This window comes from Geotrypetes seraphini, chromosome 2 (assembly GCF_902459505.1).
Source record: "Geotrypetes seraphini chromosome 2, aGeoSer1.1, whole genome shotgun sequence".
In the NCBI taxonomy this organism is placed as follows: domain Eukaryota; kingdom Metazoa; phylum Chordata; class Amphibia; order Gymnophiona; family Dermophiidae; genus Geotrypetes; species Geotrypetes seraphini.
This window is the reverse complement of record NC_047085.1, coordinates 126802232-126820362: the sequence shown is the minus strand read 5'-3', so window position 1 is coordinate 126820362 and position 18131 is coordinate 126802232. Positions and strand designations below refer to the sequence as shown.

At 41.8% G+C, this 18131-nt stretch overlaps 1 protein-coding gene across 2 annotated transcripts in view; it reads left to right on the top strand.

Annotated features, from left to right (window-relative positions):
* Nucleotides 1–18131, top strand: part of DTNA (dystrobrevin alpha) — a 597879-nt gene that overhangs the window by 177303 nt on the left and 402445 nt on the right. Inside the window, exon 1 of one of the 2 annotated variants that reach the window (XM_033933727.1) lies at nucleotides 10153–10316. The exons of the other annotated variant lie outside the window; for it this stretch is intronic. Within the exon in view, the coding sequence (XP_033789618.1) occupies nucleotides 10309–10316 (8 nt within the window). The 5' untranslated portion in view covers nucleotides 10153–10308. Of the gene's footprint in view, nucleotides 1–10152; nucleotides 10317–18131 lie in introns of those variants that run through there. 2 annotated transcript variants of the gene reach the window in all.

Genomic DNA, 18131 nt, shown 5'->3' with positions numbered 1-18131 from the left:
GTTTAAACCTGACTAGCATAATTTTTGGTAAAATATAAATAATGGAAGAAGCTAAAACTGGATCTGGTAATTTTAACACATCCTTTAGGTACCTATGAAAAGGTTCTTTAGGGAGGATGGATGATGACTATGGAAAATTCAAAATACAGTCCATTCTCATTAATCACTGTAGTGCGGTTAGTGAAAATGTTCGCGAACTATGAAATCTCGAATAATGAAACATTGAGTCAATGAGAAAATAAGGTTAGGTTCCTGCATGGGACAGCACTGTAGATGCTTGTAATTCATTCTCTGGACACTTGGGAGCCGTATCTGGAAGCAAATGCCAGATGCAAAGTGAAAATTAAAGCAAAGAAAGCAGGCAAGGCTTTTTTTTTTTTTAAGAGCAGGTCCGTGAATACACGAACACAGTGGTGCAAGTGGGTAATATTGGTCACAATAGATGCAAATGTGGCTACGCAAAATCACACATCGGGAACGTGTGAATAATGAGAATGAACTGTAAACAAATTAATTTGTTGGAAAGTTATTTTTCCAAGTTCTTATGTATTGGCAGTTTATTCTGAATCAAGAAAGCCTAAAAAGACTTCATCTGACTGGCATTATTAACAAGAACTTCTACTTGCTGAACAAGTCCAAAATAGAAGCATGATCTGACAAAGATTGCCCAAGAAATTAAGAGTTGGATCTAGATACCAAATCAAAATGAGATCCAACAAAGATGCCCCAATTTTTCATTTCTTGGACCCCTGGGACTGAATCTTAAATTATGCAACAAATATATAACAGAGATGGAATATAAGAACATAAGAATTGCCTCTGGCATCCAAATAGAGTCCAGTGTAATGATGTATCAGGGAGAAATAGAGAAGTTGTTGCTACCTTCATATCAGCATCACAGACTCTTTTGTCACTCTATACTTGCCAACGGAGCATCCAGCTGTTTACTCTCCTCAAGTTACAGGGTTCCAAGTTATGAGTCACCACCCAGGAAAAGGATCTAGGTGTCATCATTGAGGACACATTGAAACCCCCAGCTCAGTGTGCGGCGGAGACTAAGTAAGCAAATAGGAATTATCAGGAAAGGAATAGAAAACAAAAATGAAAATGTTATGCCTTTGTTTCCCTTTAAGGTATGGCCACACCTCAAATACTATGTGCAATTCTGGTTGCCATATCTCAAAAAAGATACAGAATTAGAAAAGGTACAGAGATGGGTGACAAAAATGAGAAAAGGGATAGGATGACTTCCCTATGAAGAAATAAATACTTTTAATAAACAAAATGAAAATCTTATGTACTAACACAAGGAGAGCTCTTAAAGTCTCATCCCATTCTTTTTTTTTTTTAACCACTGATAACATTCTTTTCTTTTCTGTTTGGCAGACAGAATTCCCCAGCTCTGGATGTACATATCTGTCCGAGGTAGAAAGGTGAAGTAACTGACAGGGTGGGGCATCCGGAATCCTTTGCCCTACTACAAAAAAAATTATCACGGTAAGAGCCTAGTTTTCTCTTGTAGTATAAAGGGCAAAGTATTCCAGACGACAGGTGAGGTACCAAAGCAGGCCCTTACTTTTAGGGTGGGCCAAATGAGCCTGCCCTTAAGACCAAGGACCTAAAGGCAGTGTCCTCTGGTGTCGCTACATCTACTTTGTAAAGGTATCGAAAGTGGACTACGTAGCTGCCTTGCAAATTTCCTCGGGTGAGACTGCCCTGACCTCCACCCATGAGGAAGCCATACTTCTAGTGGAATGCACTTTGAAAGAGAGAGAGGTGGCTGTTTACCACAGCCAATGTACGTCAAAGAAATAGCCTTTTAAATCCATCTAGAAGTGGACGCTTTAGAAGCTGCCCTTCCCCCTCCCCCATCTAGCCTGGCTGGTCAAAACAAAAAGATGATCAGAGAGCCAAAACTCTTTGGTTTCTTCCAGGTAGTGGAGAAGAACTCTCCGCACATCCAGCAATTACAACACTTCCTGTTTCTTCATGCCCATGGGCTGGATCGCTGGCAAATGGACTTCCTTATTGACATGAAAATCCGAAACAACCTTCGGTAAGAATGAAGAAACCATGCATAAAGCAATTCCCACTTCTGTAATCTTAAGAATCGGCCGTATGAGAGTGCCTGTAACTCTTCTCGCAGAAGTGATTTCCACCAGAAACACCATTTTAACAGTAAGATCTATCAGCATCACTTCCTGCAGAGGCTCATATGGATCTTTACTGAGGCAAACGCACTGGAGGACACAACTGGACACAACTGTATGAGCTGCCAGAAAAGCTTTTTCCACTGAAGCTCTGAAACATGAGAGACCTGCCATTTGCATTTTAAGAGAGCTCCATGTCTAATCTAATCTAATCCTTAGGTTTGTATACCGCATCATCTCCATGTTCGTAGAGCTCGGTGCGGTTTACAGTAGAAGAAATAGGAAGGAACTACAACAGAGGGTTAGAGGTAGAAGTGTGAAGAAAATTTAGAGGACTTGGGATGCCAAGATAAGAGTTTCCTTGATCCCTAATTTGGAGGGAGACTTACATTTTTTGAGAAAAGCCAGGTTTTCAGATGCTTGCAGAAGATTTGGAGAGAGCTCAAGTTCCGAAGAGGGGAGGTAAGGTTGTTCCAGAGCTCAGTGATTTTGAAGTGGAGGGAGGTCCCTAGCTTTCCTTTGTGGGAAATGCCTTTTTGTGAGGGGAAGGATAGTTTTAATTTGTGGGAGGATCTCGTGGTATTAGGGTTTGAGGAATTCCAAGAAAGAGGGATAAAGGGAGGGAGGATACCGTGTAGGATTTTGAAAGCTAAACAGGCGCATTTATAGTGGACCCTGGCGATTATCGGAAGCCAGTGGAGCTTGGCCAGGAGCGGGGAGACATGGTCAAATTTGCTTTTAGCGAAGATGAGCTTGGCTGCGGCATTCTGAATCCGTTGGAGTTTGTGGAGGTTTTTCTTGGTTAGGCTTAAGTAGATAGAGTTGCAAGTCTAGCCTGTAAGAAATCTAGCCTATAAGAAGGCAGTGACCATGGAAAATGGGGCTCACAAGGGTTCTAGCTCTTCTGACACGCACCCTTGCTGAAACATCTTCTAAGCCTTGGCATAGGCCGCAACCATAACTGGCCTCTTAGTGTAGAAAAAACTACTTCCAAGCATCCTTTCCTTTCTAGGGCTGCATGCTCAAGAGCCATGCAACAAGCCCAAAGCATTCTGAATTCTACATGGAAACTGGACCCTGATTTAGTAGATCTGAATGAACTAGTAACTTGAAGCTTTTGTCGCTCTGGAGATGAATGTAACTGCATACCATGGCCTACGCAGTCAACCCGGAGCCACTAGGATGACGAACCCTGAGTGGATTGCTATTCTGCGGATGATTCAGACAACCCAAGCAGCTTCAGACCTGTCTCAAACCTCCCATTCATCTCAAAAATATTGGAAAAGACAGTACTCACGAAATTGCAAGACTTCATGGAGACAAACTCCACCCTCTCCCAACTTCCAATCGGGTTTCAGGAAACACCACAGCACAGAAACTGTGCTTTTGGATATCCTAGAGGACTGCTGGAAAATCCTAGATGACAGAAATGATGCATTGCTAGTACTATTAGACCTCAGTGCCGCCTTCGACACCATAGACCACTCTCTCCTCTTGTCCAGGCTAAAGTCCATTGGAATCCATGACAACGCACTTCAATGTTTCTCTTCATTCCTGAACGACAGATCGCAGAGAGTCCTACTAGGAAAATGCTTATCTGAACCCAAATCACTCTACTATGGAATGCCTCAAGGAGCCTTACTTTCACCTCTCCTCTTCAACCTCTATGTCAAACCAGTACTAGACATAGTGGAAAAACACCGAATCAGAATCCACTCCTTCGCTGATGACCTACAACTCTATCTTCCCCTAGGCCATCACCGAGACACACAAATCAAAAATCTCCAGTCTTGCTTAACTGAAATAAAGACTTGGATGACCATAAACAAGTTACAGTTAAATGAATCCAAGACAGTACTTCTCTAGATCCACAAAGATCTATGTGTATACCCCCGTCCATCCTTTTCCTGGGCCACAAACACCCTTACACCCAAAGACAATATCCGCAGCCTAGGAGTAACTCTTGACTCTAATTTATCAATGACAGATCACGTATCCAAACAAGTATCATCCTCCTACTACCTCCGCCAGCTAAAAACCATACGTGCCTACTTCTCAGAACCTGAATTTGCCCAACTACTCTACGCTTTTGCTCTATCCTGCGTAGACTATTGTAACACTCTACTAGTTGGCCTGCCTACCAAAACTCTCTCCCACCTCCAAAAGGTGCAAAACGCTGCAATCTGCATTCTGAAAAACCTAGGCATTCGCGACCATGTTACCCCTACATTAGCTTCCATGCACTGGCTGCCCATTCAAAAACGCTGCTTTCAAAACCTTCCATGAAACGATTCCGTACTACATGAAAACTAAACTACAAATCTACTTCCCAAAGCGACCACTGAGGTCCCAAGGAGAAAAACGACTGACCATACCTTCTAGCCGCTCCCTCAAAACTGAAACTGCCTGCAAACGCTCCTACTCACATTTCATACCCAAACTTTGGCACACAATCCCTCCATCTGTCAGATCACTAGATGGACTCTGGAACTTCAGGAAGGCCGTGAAAACCTTCCTCTTTACTAACCCAGCGCCTTAAAGTCATTCACCCTGAAATGCCACCCAGTCAACGCACCTACGCCACCTAATCTCACCAGATGCTACTTAGTGCATATGTTTTATTGTCATGTCTATATTGTAATTTATGTAAACTATGTCATCTCTGCTCTGTCTGGATTATTATGGATGTACTTTGTAACCCATTCTGGGCTCCTTTGGGAGGATGGGCTAGAAAATTGAATGAATAAATAAATAAATAAATATCATGGGCCACAGAGGAAGCACACATAACAGCTATGGCTATGGCTGAACCGAGGAGCCCAATCCTGTGCTTCCAGGCTCAAATTTACATCTTCAAAGACATGATATAATATGCTGTCTACTTTTTACATGCGATGATTGGGCGGTGAGGTGGCAGGTTCTGGGTTGTTCCCCAGTTACCCCCTCCATGATTCTGAGCATAAAAATTTTTGTAGACCTAATTATACCATCTGCACAGCATCCTTATAAGCATTATTTAGAGTGATTTTTTTGTTGCAATACATCTTCCTTTATCACTTTTGGTTGAATTGCTTCAAGCCTACCCCTTTTCTTATATTGAGCTGGCATCATCAAGAATCAAACTTAGCAAACAGTGAGAAATATAGAGCTTTTGATACTTTCAATGTCAAATCTATGAAATACTGTATATACTCGAATATAAACCGATCCGAAAAAGGAGGAAAAAAAAAATGTTGATGCAAATATAAACCAAGGTTAGAAATTTGAGTTATGTGTGTCTTTTGTCAGGGATCGTAATATTACATAACATCATGCTTATAGACCGCGTAACCATAAGTTCAACGTGGTTAACAAAATATTAATAATAAAAATAACATAAAAGACACATAGAACTAATTGGCCAGATACTTTGAGAAAAGGTAAGTTTTCAACTGGGTTCTAAAATGTTTGTAAGAGCAAGCTCTAAGCAACAATGGTCAAAATTCTTTGTCGTAGGAAGCTGCCTGGAACGCTAATGTATGATCCAAATACTTCTTACTTTTACAACCCTGAACAGATGGAAAAATGAACAGAGCGTGTGATCTACTATATTTATAAGATACTATATGGAATCTATCAGTCATATAATTTGGAGCAATACCATACACAACCTTATAACAAAGACAACCCAACTTGAACAAAACGCGAGCTTCCATTGGAAGCCAGTGCAACTCGCGGTAGAAGGGTGTCACATGGTCATATTTCTTCAAACCATAAATCAATCTGACTGCCATATTCTGAATTAACCTGTCTAGTCATCTGTTTCTTAGTGCATATTAAATAGACTATATTGCAATAATCAAGAAGACTTAACAACAATGATTGAACTAGGAGTTTGAAAGCTGAAAACTCAAAATACGGTTTTATGGTATGCAACTTCCACAAAGTATAATAACCCTTTTGTATCACAGCATCTATCTGCTTTTTCATAGTCAGATGTTGATCAATAACGACTCCCAATATTTTAATCGTCGGGTGAATTGTATACAGTGTTGAGTCTATAGTGATTGATGGTTCATAGGAAATTTTGTCCAGATTTTCAAATGTGGAGCAATATAAATCTGCATGGCCTTGTCTTCATTCATACTTAAATAAGAATCACAATTCCCTAGGCAAGGTAGGCAGGAAGATCTCGAGTATAAAACTTTGGAACTAAAGAAGTCCGTTAAATCATACCATAAGTAATCATTAATTTTTCATTTGGGCTGTTTTGAGTCCAGAAAAGCTGAAGGAGAGCTGACAAATATTTTCCTGCCTGGGGCCACAGAACCAACCAAAGTTTCTGGACTTCTATCCCCACCAGAACACCTGGCCTCAGTCACACATGCAGAAAGCAGAAAAAATGGTCCAGACATGAGTCCACCAGACTTCAACCTTTTTCCAAAGTTGAAACAACCTATGCGTAGACATTGTTTTGCATCTCTGGAAGAGCTTTCTTCTGCCAGTACCCGAGCCATTCAGCAACTGAACAAAACGGTATCTTGGATGGAATAATGAAGCTTCCCAGATGTTGGGACTCGGTCATTGCAAAGCAGGGAGACTATATTGAAAGATTATAAAGAAATACTTGAAAAAAAATAAATAAAACGTGAATTAAAAAAAAATAATGGGCATTATTTATGAAATGACCCTCATATATACTGCTCTTTGTTACAACATCAGTGCAGTGCACATCAATTGGCTTATGGGCTTGGCTTTTCCTCTCTGTTTCAATAGCCCACTCACCTGGCAAATTAAGACACCTGTATGGAGTTCTACTAGACTTCCATACCAGGTGCTGCTCTTGTAGACACATGTATGTACTGTTTCATTCAGATATTTGGGGGTGGGAAGGGTGTCAGTGTCAAGATAAGTGTAGAATAAGGCTCCAAGATGGAGACAGCAAACTACTGATCGGTGAGTCTCACATCAATAGTGTGCAAACTAATGGAAACTCTAATCAAACGCCAATTGGATACGATCCTGAACAAGGAGAATCTACGGGATCCCCGTCAACATGGATTTACTAAGGGGAGATCCTGCCAATCCAACCTAATCAGGTTCTTTGACTGGGTGACGAGGAAGCTGGATGTTGGGGAGTCCCTGGACATCGTATACCTGGACTTCAGTAAAGCATTCGATAGCGTACCACACCGCAGGTTGCTGAGCAAGATGAGTTCTATAGGATTGGGCGACACATTGACGAAATGGGTTGGGAACTGGCTTGGAGGTAGGCTTCAGAGGGTAGTGGTGAACTGCACCCCCTCCGAAATGACGGAGGTAATCAGTGGAGTGCCGCAGGGCTTGGTCCTGGGCTCGATCCTATTCAACATCTTTATAAGAGACTTGGCAGAAGGGCTGCGAGGTAAAATAACATTATTCGCCGATGACGCCAAACTAAGCAATGTAGTGGGCAAAAGCACAACAGACATAAATTCAATGTCCGACAACATGATGCACGACCTACTCCTACTGGAGCGCTGGTCTAGGTCCTGGCAACTCAGCTTCAATGCCAAAAAATGCAAAGTCATGCACCTGGGCAGCCAAAATCCATGCAAGACTTAATGCACCCTTAATGGCGAGATCCTAACAAGAACTGAAGCAGAACGAGACTTAGGGGTGATCGTCAGTGAGAACATGAAGACTGCCAATCAAGTGGAGCAAGCTTCATCCAAGGCAAGGCAAATCATAGGTTGCATACGCAGGAGTTTCGTCAACCGTAAGCCTGAAGTCATTATGCCATTGAATAGATCCATGGTGAGGCCCCACCTGGAATACTGTGTGCAATTCTGGAGGCTGCATTACCGTAAGGATGTGCTGAGACTGGAGTCAGTCCAGAGAATGGCCACCCGGATGGTCTCGGGACTCAAGGATCTCCCGTACGAGGAACGGCTGGATAAGCTGCAGCTGTACTCACTCGAGGAACACAGAGAGAGGGGTGACATGATTGAGACATTCAAGTATCTCACGGGCCGCATCGAGGTGGAAGAAAATGTCTTCTTTTTCAAGGGTTCCGTGGCAACAAGGGGGCATCCGTGGAAAATCAGGGGCGGGAAACTGCATGGGGACACCAGGAAATTATTTTTTACTGAAAGGGTGGTTGATCGCTGGAATAGTCTTCCACTTCAGGCTATTGAGGCCAGCAGCGTGCCTGATTTTAAGGCCAAATGGGATAGACACGTGGGATCTATTCACAGAGAAAGGTAGGGGAGGGTCATTGGGGTGGGCAGACTAGATGGGCCATGGCCCTTATCTGCCGTCTATTTCTATGTTTCTATGTTTACCTGCAATTACATCACTTTCTTTTCCAGAGATAAGAAAAAGATTTCACATCGATAGGTGAACATTTCATGGGGTGTCCTAATTTTTTTCACATGACTATATATAATCAGCTGGATCTAACACATTTATATAATTTAGTTACATTAAATGGATCCCCTTGTATTTGTTCAGAATAAAATGACAATTTGGTCTGTCTAATCTTCATTTTATAGTTTATCAATGCTTTCCTCTTTTAATGTTTTCTCTAAGCCCTTTCATAACATATCACTTACATGTATGTTACTCCTGGTGGAAATCTGCACAATGCAGAATTTGCACAGAATTCTGCGCAAACCTTTCGTCCTGTCCCTTCCTTCTCCCCCTTCCCCAGTGAGATCAGACATACCTGTGGGCCTCCCAAGGTAAGCAGTGTTGTGACTGGGCTGCTTGCAGCTGGCCCCGCCAGGGCCTTTCCTCTGCCCTGTCTTACTTCCTGTAGATGGACGATGTGGCAGAGGGATGGCCCTGGCAGGATCAGCCACAAACAGCGTGTTCTGCAGGAACTCGTCTAACTTTGTCTTGAATCCCTGGAGGGTGTTTTCCCCTATGACAGACTCCGGAAGAGCGTTCCAGTTTTCTACCACTCTGGGTGAAGAAGAACTTCATAATGTTCGTACGGAATCTATCCCCTTTCAATTTTAGAGAGTGCCCTCTCATTCTCCCTACCTTGGAGAGGGTGAACAACCTGTCCTTATCTACTAAGTCTATTCCCTTCAGTATCTTGAATGTTTCAATCATGTCCCCTCTCAATCTCCTCTTTTCGAGGGAGAAAAGGCCCAGTTTCTCTAATCTCTTGCTGTACGGCAACTCCTCCAGCCCCTTAACCATCTTAGTCGCTCTTCTCTGGACCCTTTAGAGTAGTACCGTGTCCTTCTTCATGTACGGCGACCAGTGCTGGACGCAGCACACCATGGCCTGGTACAGTGGCATGATAACCTTCTCCGATCTGAATGCTTAATGTAATCTAATTGGGGGGTGTAAGAATCCAGACATCCAGGCTTCAGTTAATTTTAGAGCGGCACAAGCTAAGTAATAAAACAAAGCACACTCTCCCTATTACAGTTCCAAGTTGCCAGAATAGCCTATTATTTTTGTAACTATTGAAGGGACAGACCTGAAAGCCCTTGGTTGAGGGCTTTCAGGTCTGTCCCTTCACTATAAATAAAAATAAATACAATTCATGGGAATGAAATGGAAAAGTTAATAGACATTTTTAATGCATGCGCTTCTCTTCTGACTGCTGCATGGTCTTGGAAGGAATAACCGTGGCAGGGGTTGATGTGGAATTCACATTCTGAAACGTGCCTCTAGGCATATGGGCCGTTTCCTGCCTCTGCAGGATTTGGTTAGTATTGTGTGTTTTTTAAACGGCAATCCAGGAAGCCTGTTGTCCGGGGCATCGGAGCATCCACATTTGAAAATCGGCTTGAGGCCAGACAGTCTTGTATATTGCACTTGGGTGTATGCAAAACGATGGGGGGGGGGGGGGGGATAGCTTTATGCTGCGGTTTTCCCCAGCTTTTAATGATCCTTTTTGAAACTCCTTTTCATTTTCCAGGGGACAGGTAAAAGACAGCTGAGTGAATGCACCTTAGTGGGAGAGAGGCAGAGGAGGAGGTGGGGAGAGAGAAAGGGAGTGTCATGTGCAAGCCCGGGATTGGAGAGCTCTGCAAAGGCAACTGCCAGGAATGTGAAACCGAATCAGTTCCAAGTTTAAAGATAGAGGCTGAGGACAGGCATCTCCGAAGCGCTTTCGAAATCCATCTCTCTGCCCAGCTCAAGCCGACAGTTTCCCGGAGCGGGTTGGCTGAAGGAGATCATGGTGGGGTAAGTTAGTTTGTAGTGGGGGGGGGGGGGGGTTGTGACTTGGAGCATTTTAGTGCATTCCTAAAATAAGGGACTTTGCACATGGTTCGCCCCTCACCGGCAGAACTCGTACTCTGCAAGTTTTTGCGTTGCCAAAGCATTGGACACTAGGCGAGAGATCTTCTCTTCTCTTATTGCTTTGCTGTTGCCTTTTTTTTTTTTTTTAAAAATTAAGTGTTCCTTTTAGTCTGCTTTTAAGTGTGCGTGTTTCAAAAAGACCGAACTGCGGGATTTGCTGGAAAAGCTCTAGCGACTGTCTTCAAAGAGTTGAAACCACTTCTGTAGTCAGAGCAGGGGTGATCATTGCGGTTTACTTGAAGTTATTTTTTAACCGTGAGTGCAGTTGTTTAGAAAAGAGAGAGATCTCCAGGGTTTTAACCGTATCCTGTTCCTAATGAGTTACATTTTAAGGAGAAAACCCCCCCTACATTTACTTTATTCATGAGCGCTTCCCTCCCATCATCCTTTTATGTTCACATAATGTAAAACAGATCACCTCATCCCTCTCTTGATTTTTCTGATGTCCAAGCCGGCGACGTTTTAGAGAGAGAGGCGTGGTGGTGGTGGGGGGGGTTGTTTTCTATCTGTTCCACTCCCCCCCCCCCCTTCCCCTATTGCGTTGGAAATGTGCATCTCGGAAGTGTGTAAAGATATTTTAGGTCTTGGCCTGTGCTTGAATTTCTGGCTGCTTTCTGCCCGAGAAGCATTCTCTCGGTTTACAATGTCGGAGCCAGAGGGGGGAGCCAGGAGGGTGTCTGGGTTAGCCACAGATCGACTTCAGAGTGATTTCACACCACCAGAAATTATTTATAGCAGCAGTAAGACAACTGAATACTCCCTGTGCTAATTTTACTTTGGATGCACAACGTTTCTAATTGTGAACCACAGACATGTCCTTAAGCGGAGCCCCTCTTTTCTTTCCTTTATCCATTTTAAATCAAATTTACAAGAATCCTCTTGTGACAGAAAATCAGAGTATACATATAAAATAATCAGAAGAAATTACAAAAAAAACCACACATATTGAAAGCAAAAAGAAAGGAAAAAATAATTTCCATTTGATAACATATCTTTTAAACTCCTCCTTAGACCACCAAAGCACCCCATAGAAGACAAGCATATCAATGAGACAAGGAGATCTCAAATTAAAGTAAAAACCTAAACAAAAGGCTTCGCGTATTACAGGCCAAATTCTCTTACAGCCCCTCCTAACCTTTACTTATAATTTAACATTTTTTGTGTCCAAAAAGTATCGAAGCTGATCCGGGGCAAAAAATACATATTTAGTTCCAGCATATCTCAGAAGACATTTACAAGGATAACTTAGCTCCCATTTTTTAATACTTCATCCCATATAGCTAGAAACATCTTTCTGCGATCCTGAATGGATTTTGTTACATCGGGATAAATCCAATTTCTTTGTCCCAAAAATAAATTTTGTGAAGATTGAAAGTAAGCATTCATTATGGCATTCAGATCTTGTTCAAAAACCAATGAAATTATCAATGTTCCACGCTATTTGATTTCTTCCCGGGAATTCTCTAATATACCAGTTATATTGTTAAAGTCAACCCTCTTTTCTTTCCTACCCCTCAGTAAATATCTGAGGGGTACGATTAGGTAGTGACTGCAGTCACATTTTGTACTTATGAATTCCTTTTCTTAAGATCTATGTTGCCAGGCTCCTTGGCTCCACTTGTATGAAGCCACCTTTCTGCTTTCATGTGCTGTGCTGTCCCCTAAACTGTAGGAATTGCTGAATGAGATGCAATGCTATATCATCATGGATGGTAATCACTGGGAGTTCCTAAATACATGTTCCTGCAGTTGCTATGTGTCTGGGTTTTTCTGTATCTGATTGTGTTTTGGCCTCGTGCACAGGCAGACATTTTCTGTGTATATTATACAGTGGATTTATCTTAAAGACTGTTCTGGGAAATGTGATAGGTGTGCTGTCTCTGGCCCACGTGCTCTTGTGTGGAGGGCATGGTAGTGAACTTGCAGTGAGTTTGCTTTCTGCATAAATGAGAGGGTACAGGATAGAAAATATAAAGAAATGCTGGGAAACAATCTTATCATCCTGTAGAGGAAAAATGAAGGTGTAAACACGTCACACTTAGAACAATAAAAGTAGAGATTAGATGGAAAAAAAAACATGATACCAGAGAGGGAAAAGTGTACTTATTTAAAATAATTGACAGGAAACCCTTAGTAGGTGTGCACCAGTATAAGTAAGTAAATACATGGTGGGAGGGGAGATCTGAGGTAGGATCTTTCTTGTGCAAATGCATTTCCATGAACAGCAGGAACTCTCCACCTTGTTGGCAAGTAGTAAATTCATGGACTGTAGAGACCTGCAGAGACAAGGATGACCTTTCCAGTGCATTTATTCTGAATATTCAGTCACACCCTTTCCTGGAGGAAAAGTCATTAGGCTGTTATTGAGAAAGACATGGGTGAAGCCACTGCTTGCCCTGGATCGGTAGCATGGAATGTTGCTACTCCTTGGGTTTTGGCCACCATGAGGATGGGCTACTGGACTAGACTGACCATTGATCTGACCCAGTAAGGCTATTCTTTTCTTTTTTTTCATTCTTTATTTCCATTTGTTACATAAATAACAAAATATAGGTACATCGTATTAAATAAAGAAATAAACTAAAGCAAAAAAACTTTACTACTGATCTAGTCCACATCATTGGGGCTGTCTAGTACCGTAACATTGGAGAAAAAGAAAATATTCCAGGAAATTATTCATAATATTATTGCAACAGGCTAAAAAAAGAAGGCCTTAGCTATTAAATGTCACATTTTATCATCAACAACATTAGTCTCTGAAATTTTCTCCAGTAAAGGTTTATCTTTTAGGAAATTCTCCAACTGAGATGGATCACCAAACATATATTTATCATTTCCATAAGATACTAAACATTTACATGGAAATTTAAGGAAGAAAGTAGCTCCTATTGCCAAAACCTTAGGCTTAAGCTGTAGGAACTGTTTCCTCCGAAATTGCATCTGTCTGGCAACATCAGGAAACAGTAAGGCTATTCTTATGTTCTTCATATTAAAAATCCCACTCCTTATGTTAAATGTACTTTGGCAGTAATATTACTTCAGATTCCTTCAGAAGCAGGTCAAGAGATGCTTGGTCTCATGCTGCAAGCTGATAAACTGTAGAGATTATTTGGTTATACACCTAAAATTGCACAGGTTGGGTAACAGGATGAAACAACAGGATTGGAATTCCAAATAAATACTGCACCTTACAGCAGTGATCTCCAACCTTTTTCATGTAGGACAGCAGGACGAATGCGAGAAAGTTCCAAGGGCCACCAAAAAATTTCAAGTTTTACACATACAGTAATACTAATTTTGTACTCCACCTTGACCTGTTTGTTCAGACTGGTTCTTAAACATTAAAAGTTAATACTAATATTGACTACAGCATTTCTAAGTATACTGTATATTTTAAAAAAATCACTTAATTTTTAATTGCCAGCAATAGCAAATTCCATCAAAGAGACACCTGAGTAACACACTTAAGAAGCTGTTTGCAGCTATTATATCAAATGGGCAAGATTGAAATTAACACATTTACAGGATTTGAAGTGCATTTCAGCCAACTGTTTGAGGACTTTGGGGGCTGCATATTAGAGACTATTTGCCTTACAGCCTTTGGCTGTATTAACATTCCTATCTCTGCTCCCTCCCCAACACCCAAAGAAGAAACCAGTGGCAGAAGTGGTAGGAAATAGCCATAACTTTGTTTCCAATTTTATGCCAGTGGAACAACAGTCAAAGCAGAAGCGTAGCTAGGTGGGGTACAATGGAAGTAGCTGCTCCCCCAAATAGATTTTGAATGAAATAGTGCCATGTACTGGTGCCTATTTTACAAAGGTCTGCTCCCCCTGACATCAAAACCTTGCTATGCTTTTGGGTCAAAGGAATCACTTTTCAACTATCCCCCGAGAAGGATATAACCTGCTTCTCTCAGGAATGCCAGAGCATCTCAGATCTTGTCCTGGTGCCCAGGGTGGCTTTTATGAAAATAGGGAAATATGATGGCATAACATAACATAACACCAGATTTCTAGACCGCATAACCATTAGTTCAATGTAGTTTACAAAATTTTATAAAATTAATACAATGAAAGCAATTAGTGCAGGAATTTTGAGAAAAGGAAAGTTTTCAACTATTTTCTAAATTGTTCATAACAAGATGTAAGCAATAGATATCGAAAATCTTTGCTGTAATGAGCTGCTTGATAAGATAAGGTAGGTTCAAGATAGATCTTACTTTTACATCCCTTAACTGATGGAAAAATGAAAAGAGGCAGATAAAGGCCAAATGGCCCATCTAGTCTGCCCATTCACAGCATCCATTGTGGCTATTCTCAACTGAGAAATAACAAGGCATGGGAGAGAGCCCTTTCTTTGCAATTCTACCCATCTGTCAGGCAATGACCACTCGCACCTTCCCACAAAATAATAAGACAAAGAGGATGAGATGGAAACAAAACAAATACAACTTTGTTTAGACTCTCTTCAAACAGAACCGAAAATTTGATTGTGTTAAAAGGCTGAGTAGTCATCAGTGACAAATAGGAATGTGACAGTGTCAATATATTCACTTTCTCATTGTCTTACTGGAATAGTCCAGTAAAGCATTGCTTCTCCACATTATAAACCTAGTCTAGTACCTTTGAATAGAAATAACTGTATTCCATAGGTGCCAATTTAACTTTGTATTACAAATTTTAAATTTCAAAAGACTTTTCAAACTGTCTTTTGGCGTAAGGCTTCTGAGGACAGACTTAAAGATCACAATTTGTATACTTCAGAAGAAAAAAGGGCAATGGGAGATGATATTGAGACATTTCACTACCTCTGTAGCATTTATGCACTGGAAGCGGACCTCTTTCAATTGAAAGGAAACTCTTGAATGAGGGAACGAAGTATGAAGGTAAAAGGATAGATCCGGAAACCTGGGATTACTTGATTAGTCATTTTCAACTATGTACATCTGATGTGTAAGTTGACTGCGATGCGTCACCAGCGCATGGCTCCTTACCATAAGTTTTGGGACCTTTATGTATCATGGCGAGCAGTTTCACATCACTCTGGGATTCATGAGTAGGAGGTTTAAGGGGAATGGGGAGGGTGGCTTGGGGGTTCTGGGTTTGGGGATTGGAGGGGATTTTGGAGGGGAAGTTGTTTACCTTTGTGCACCTTATGTGGGTATTTTGGTACACTGTAATTTGAGATGCTTTGCTGACCTTTTTCTTGGTTGGGATGAGTAAGGAGTGTTGGGGTTAGGGGATTGCAATGGGGAGGGGTTGTCTTTTCATATCTCATCATTGTTTATCTTCAGTGTTATTTTATTTTGGCTTGTTTCTCTTTGGCATCGAGATATGTTTGGGGTCCTTGTTGGCCTCCAGCTATGATGTTATATTGGTGTGGTTTTTTTTTTTAATTTAATAAAAATTTGCTTTCTAAAAAAAAAAATAAAATAGTTCTTTACAGAAAGGGTTGCAAATGAAATGGAAAAGCCTCCCAGTGGTGGTGGTGGGGATGAAGACTGTATCTGAATTCAAGTTTCAAGTTTATTAAAAATTTGATATACCACCTTATCATTTATTTCAAGGTGGTTATACATTTTAAAATAGGGTAAAAACAGATAATACATAGGACCAACATAGAGGAATGGGCAATCTGGATAGGCTATAGGGTCTGTACATATGCTATCATTTTCTCCATTTCATTTCTTTTCTCTGTTTCCAGAGATTCTCTTTCACAGTGTCCTTTTAGACATATCAGGACCTGTCTTAGAGTATACCAGGTTTCCTGAGCTCTGGAATTTAATACCAGAATTGGACTAAATTCTCTGTGAAATGTATGTGAGTGCAGTTCGTTAGGGGCCCTTCCATAAAGCTATTGCAACACAGTTGATTTCTGGTCCCTTTGGATGTACCGTAGATGTGGTTCTCTTCTTGTCCTTTACAGGCTTTTTGGTTCACAAAGTGGATGTGTCTCCTTAACCTGTCAACTGACGCAAAACCTTATCTACTCTCAGCTTCATGGAGGATTTTCCTCAACTTCACTCTTAAAGGCCCTTTTATTAAGCAGGGGTTCCTATTATTTTTTAGTGACATTCTGCCATCTAGGTGCAAATTGATGATGTCACAATGCTGTTAAGATTGTGCATCAGATATGTCCACTTGCTCTGAACCACGGCCATTGTGAGTAGCGTTTCTCTTCTTATTTTCTTAAACTTTGGGAATGAGGTTTAGTATGCAATATATTTATTCATGTATTTTGCTTGAGTAATGCATTATTAAATATCTTTTAACCTTAATATCAAACTAGAGTACTCTTTACCCCCCAAAACCCAAACCCATACTACTATATCTGAATGCCTCCAGCATCCCTAACTCACTCCTAACAAGTGCCCAACTAATGCCCAAAAGTAGACCTGTAGGCATGTGTAAGTGTCTGCTAACTGTTCATTGGGCTTAGAATTTGGAGGTGTGATAGGATGAGTAGCAATTGTATTTATCTATCTGTTATTGAAAACCAGCTCAAAATTGCAAACAGGGTATTTTCTGGGTGTGTGTGCGATGCAGTAGTTAGAGTTACAGCCTCAGCACCTTGAGGTTGTGGGTTTGAACCCAATAATACTTGCTTTTGAAGATCCTTTGAGCAACCTCAGCTAAGTACTCAGTAAAGGGATTTGAGAAAGTTTATATTTTTCAAAGAAACAAACAGTAATGGTTTATTGACATGGTATCTCTAAAGATTGCTGTGCAATGATAGACTAAGGAAGCTGCATTTAGGGGCTTCACCCTGTTTGTGGTCTTTCTACCTGACATCGGTTCTGAGTAACGGTTCTGAACACAACAAGAGATCAGTGAAAGTACAGGGGTGCCTTTTGTTGTTTGGATATTTTTGTCTGTTTATTTTGAGATTTTTCCCAGTAGTTTGCTTTGGGGATCCTTTATAATTACTGTATTTTTCGCTCCATAAGACGCACTTTTCCCCCCCCAAAAGTGGGTGGAAATAATGGTGCATCTTATGCAGCGAATCCCCCCCCCCCCCGGTACCTTTATGTAATCCTGGCGGTCCAGCACTGCATTGGCAGGCTCTCCTGATGGATGGCTGCCCGAGTCCCCATCTGCCACGGCAGTGAGAGGCAGGCATGAGCCCTGAGCGCGCCTGCCTGGTCCTGTGCTGCCGCCGCCCGAATGGTTTTGTCTACTTGGTCCAGCGCTGCATCGGCAGACTCCCCATCTGCTGCGGAAGTGAAAGGCAGGCGCAAGCCTTGAGCGTGCCTGCCTGGTCCTGTGCCGCTGCCCGAATGGTGCCGTTAGTTCTCGCGAGACTCGCAGGAGCTGACAGCACCATTCGAGCGGTGGCGCAGGACCAGGCAGGCGCGCTCAGGGCTTGCGCCTGCCTTTCACTTCCGCAGCAGATGGGGAGTCTGCCGATGCAGCGCTGCACATTCGGGCGGTGACGCGGGACCAGGTTTTACAAATTTTGCACTTTATTTCTGTTTCAGTTAATGTGTGAAACCTGGCACCACCCATAAGCAGAACAATCAAAATTTTGAGTGAAATCAAACAAAGAAACTTACGCTAATGAGATTTCTCTTCATGAAGATTTAGGTTGGCTCTCTCAGAATGCTTTTACAGTATAAAACCCCTCTGCGTTTTCTCCATCCGTGGAAACAAAAATCCCCCCCTCCCCTCCCAGTTCTTCAAGGGCCAGTTCATGGAG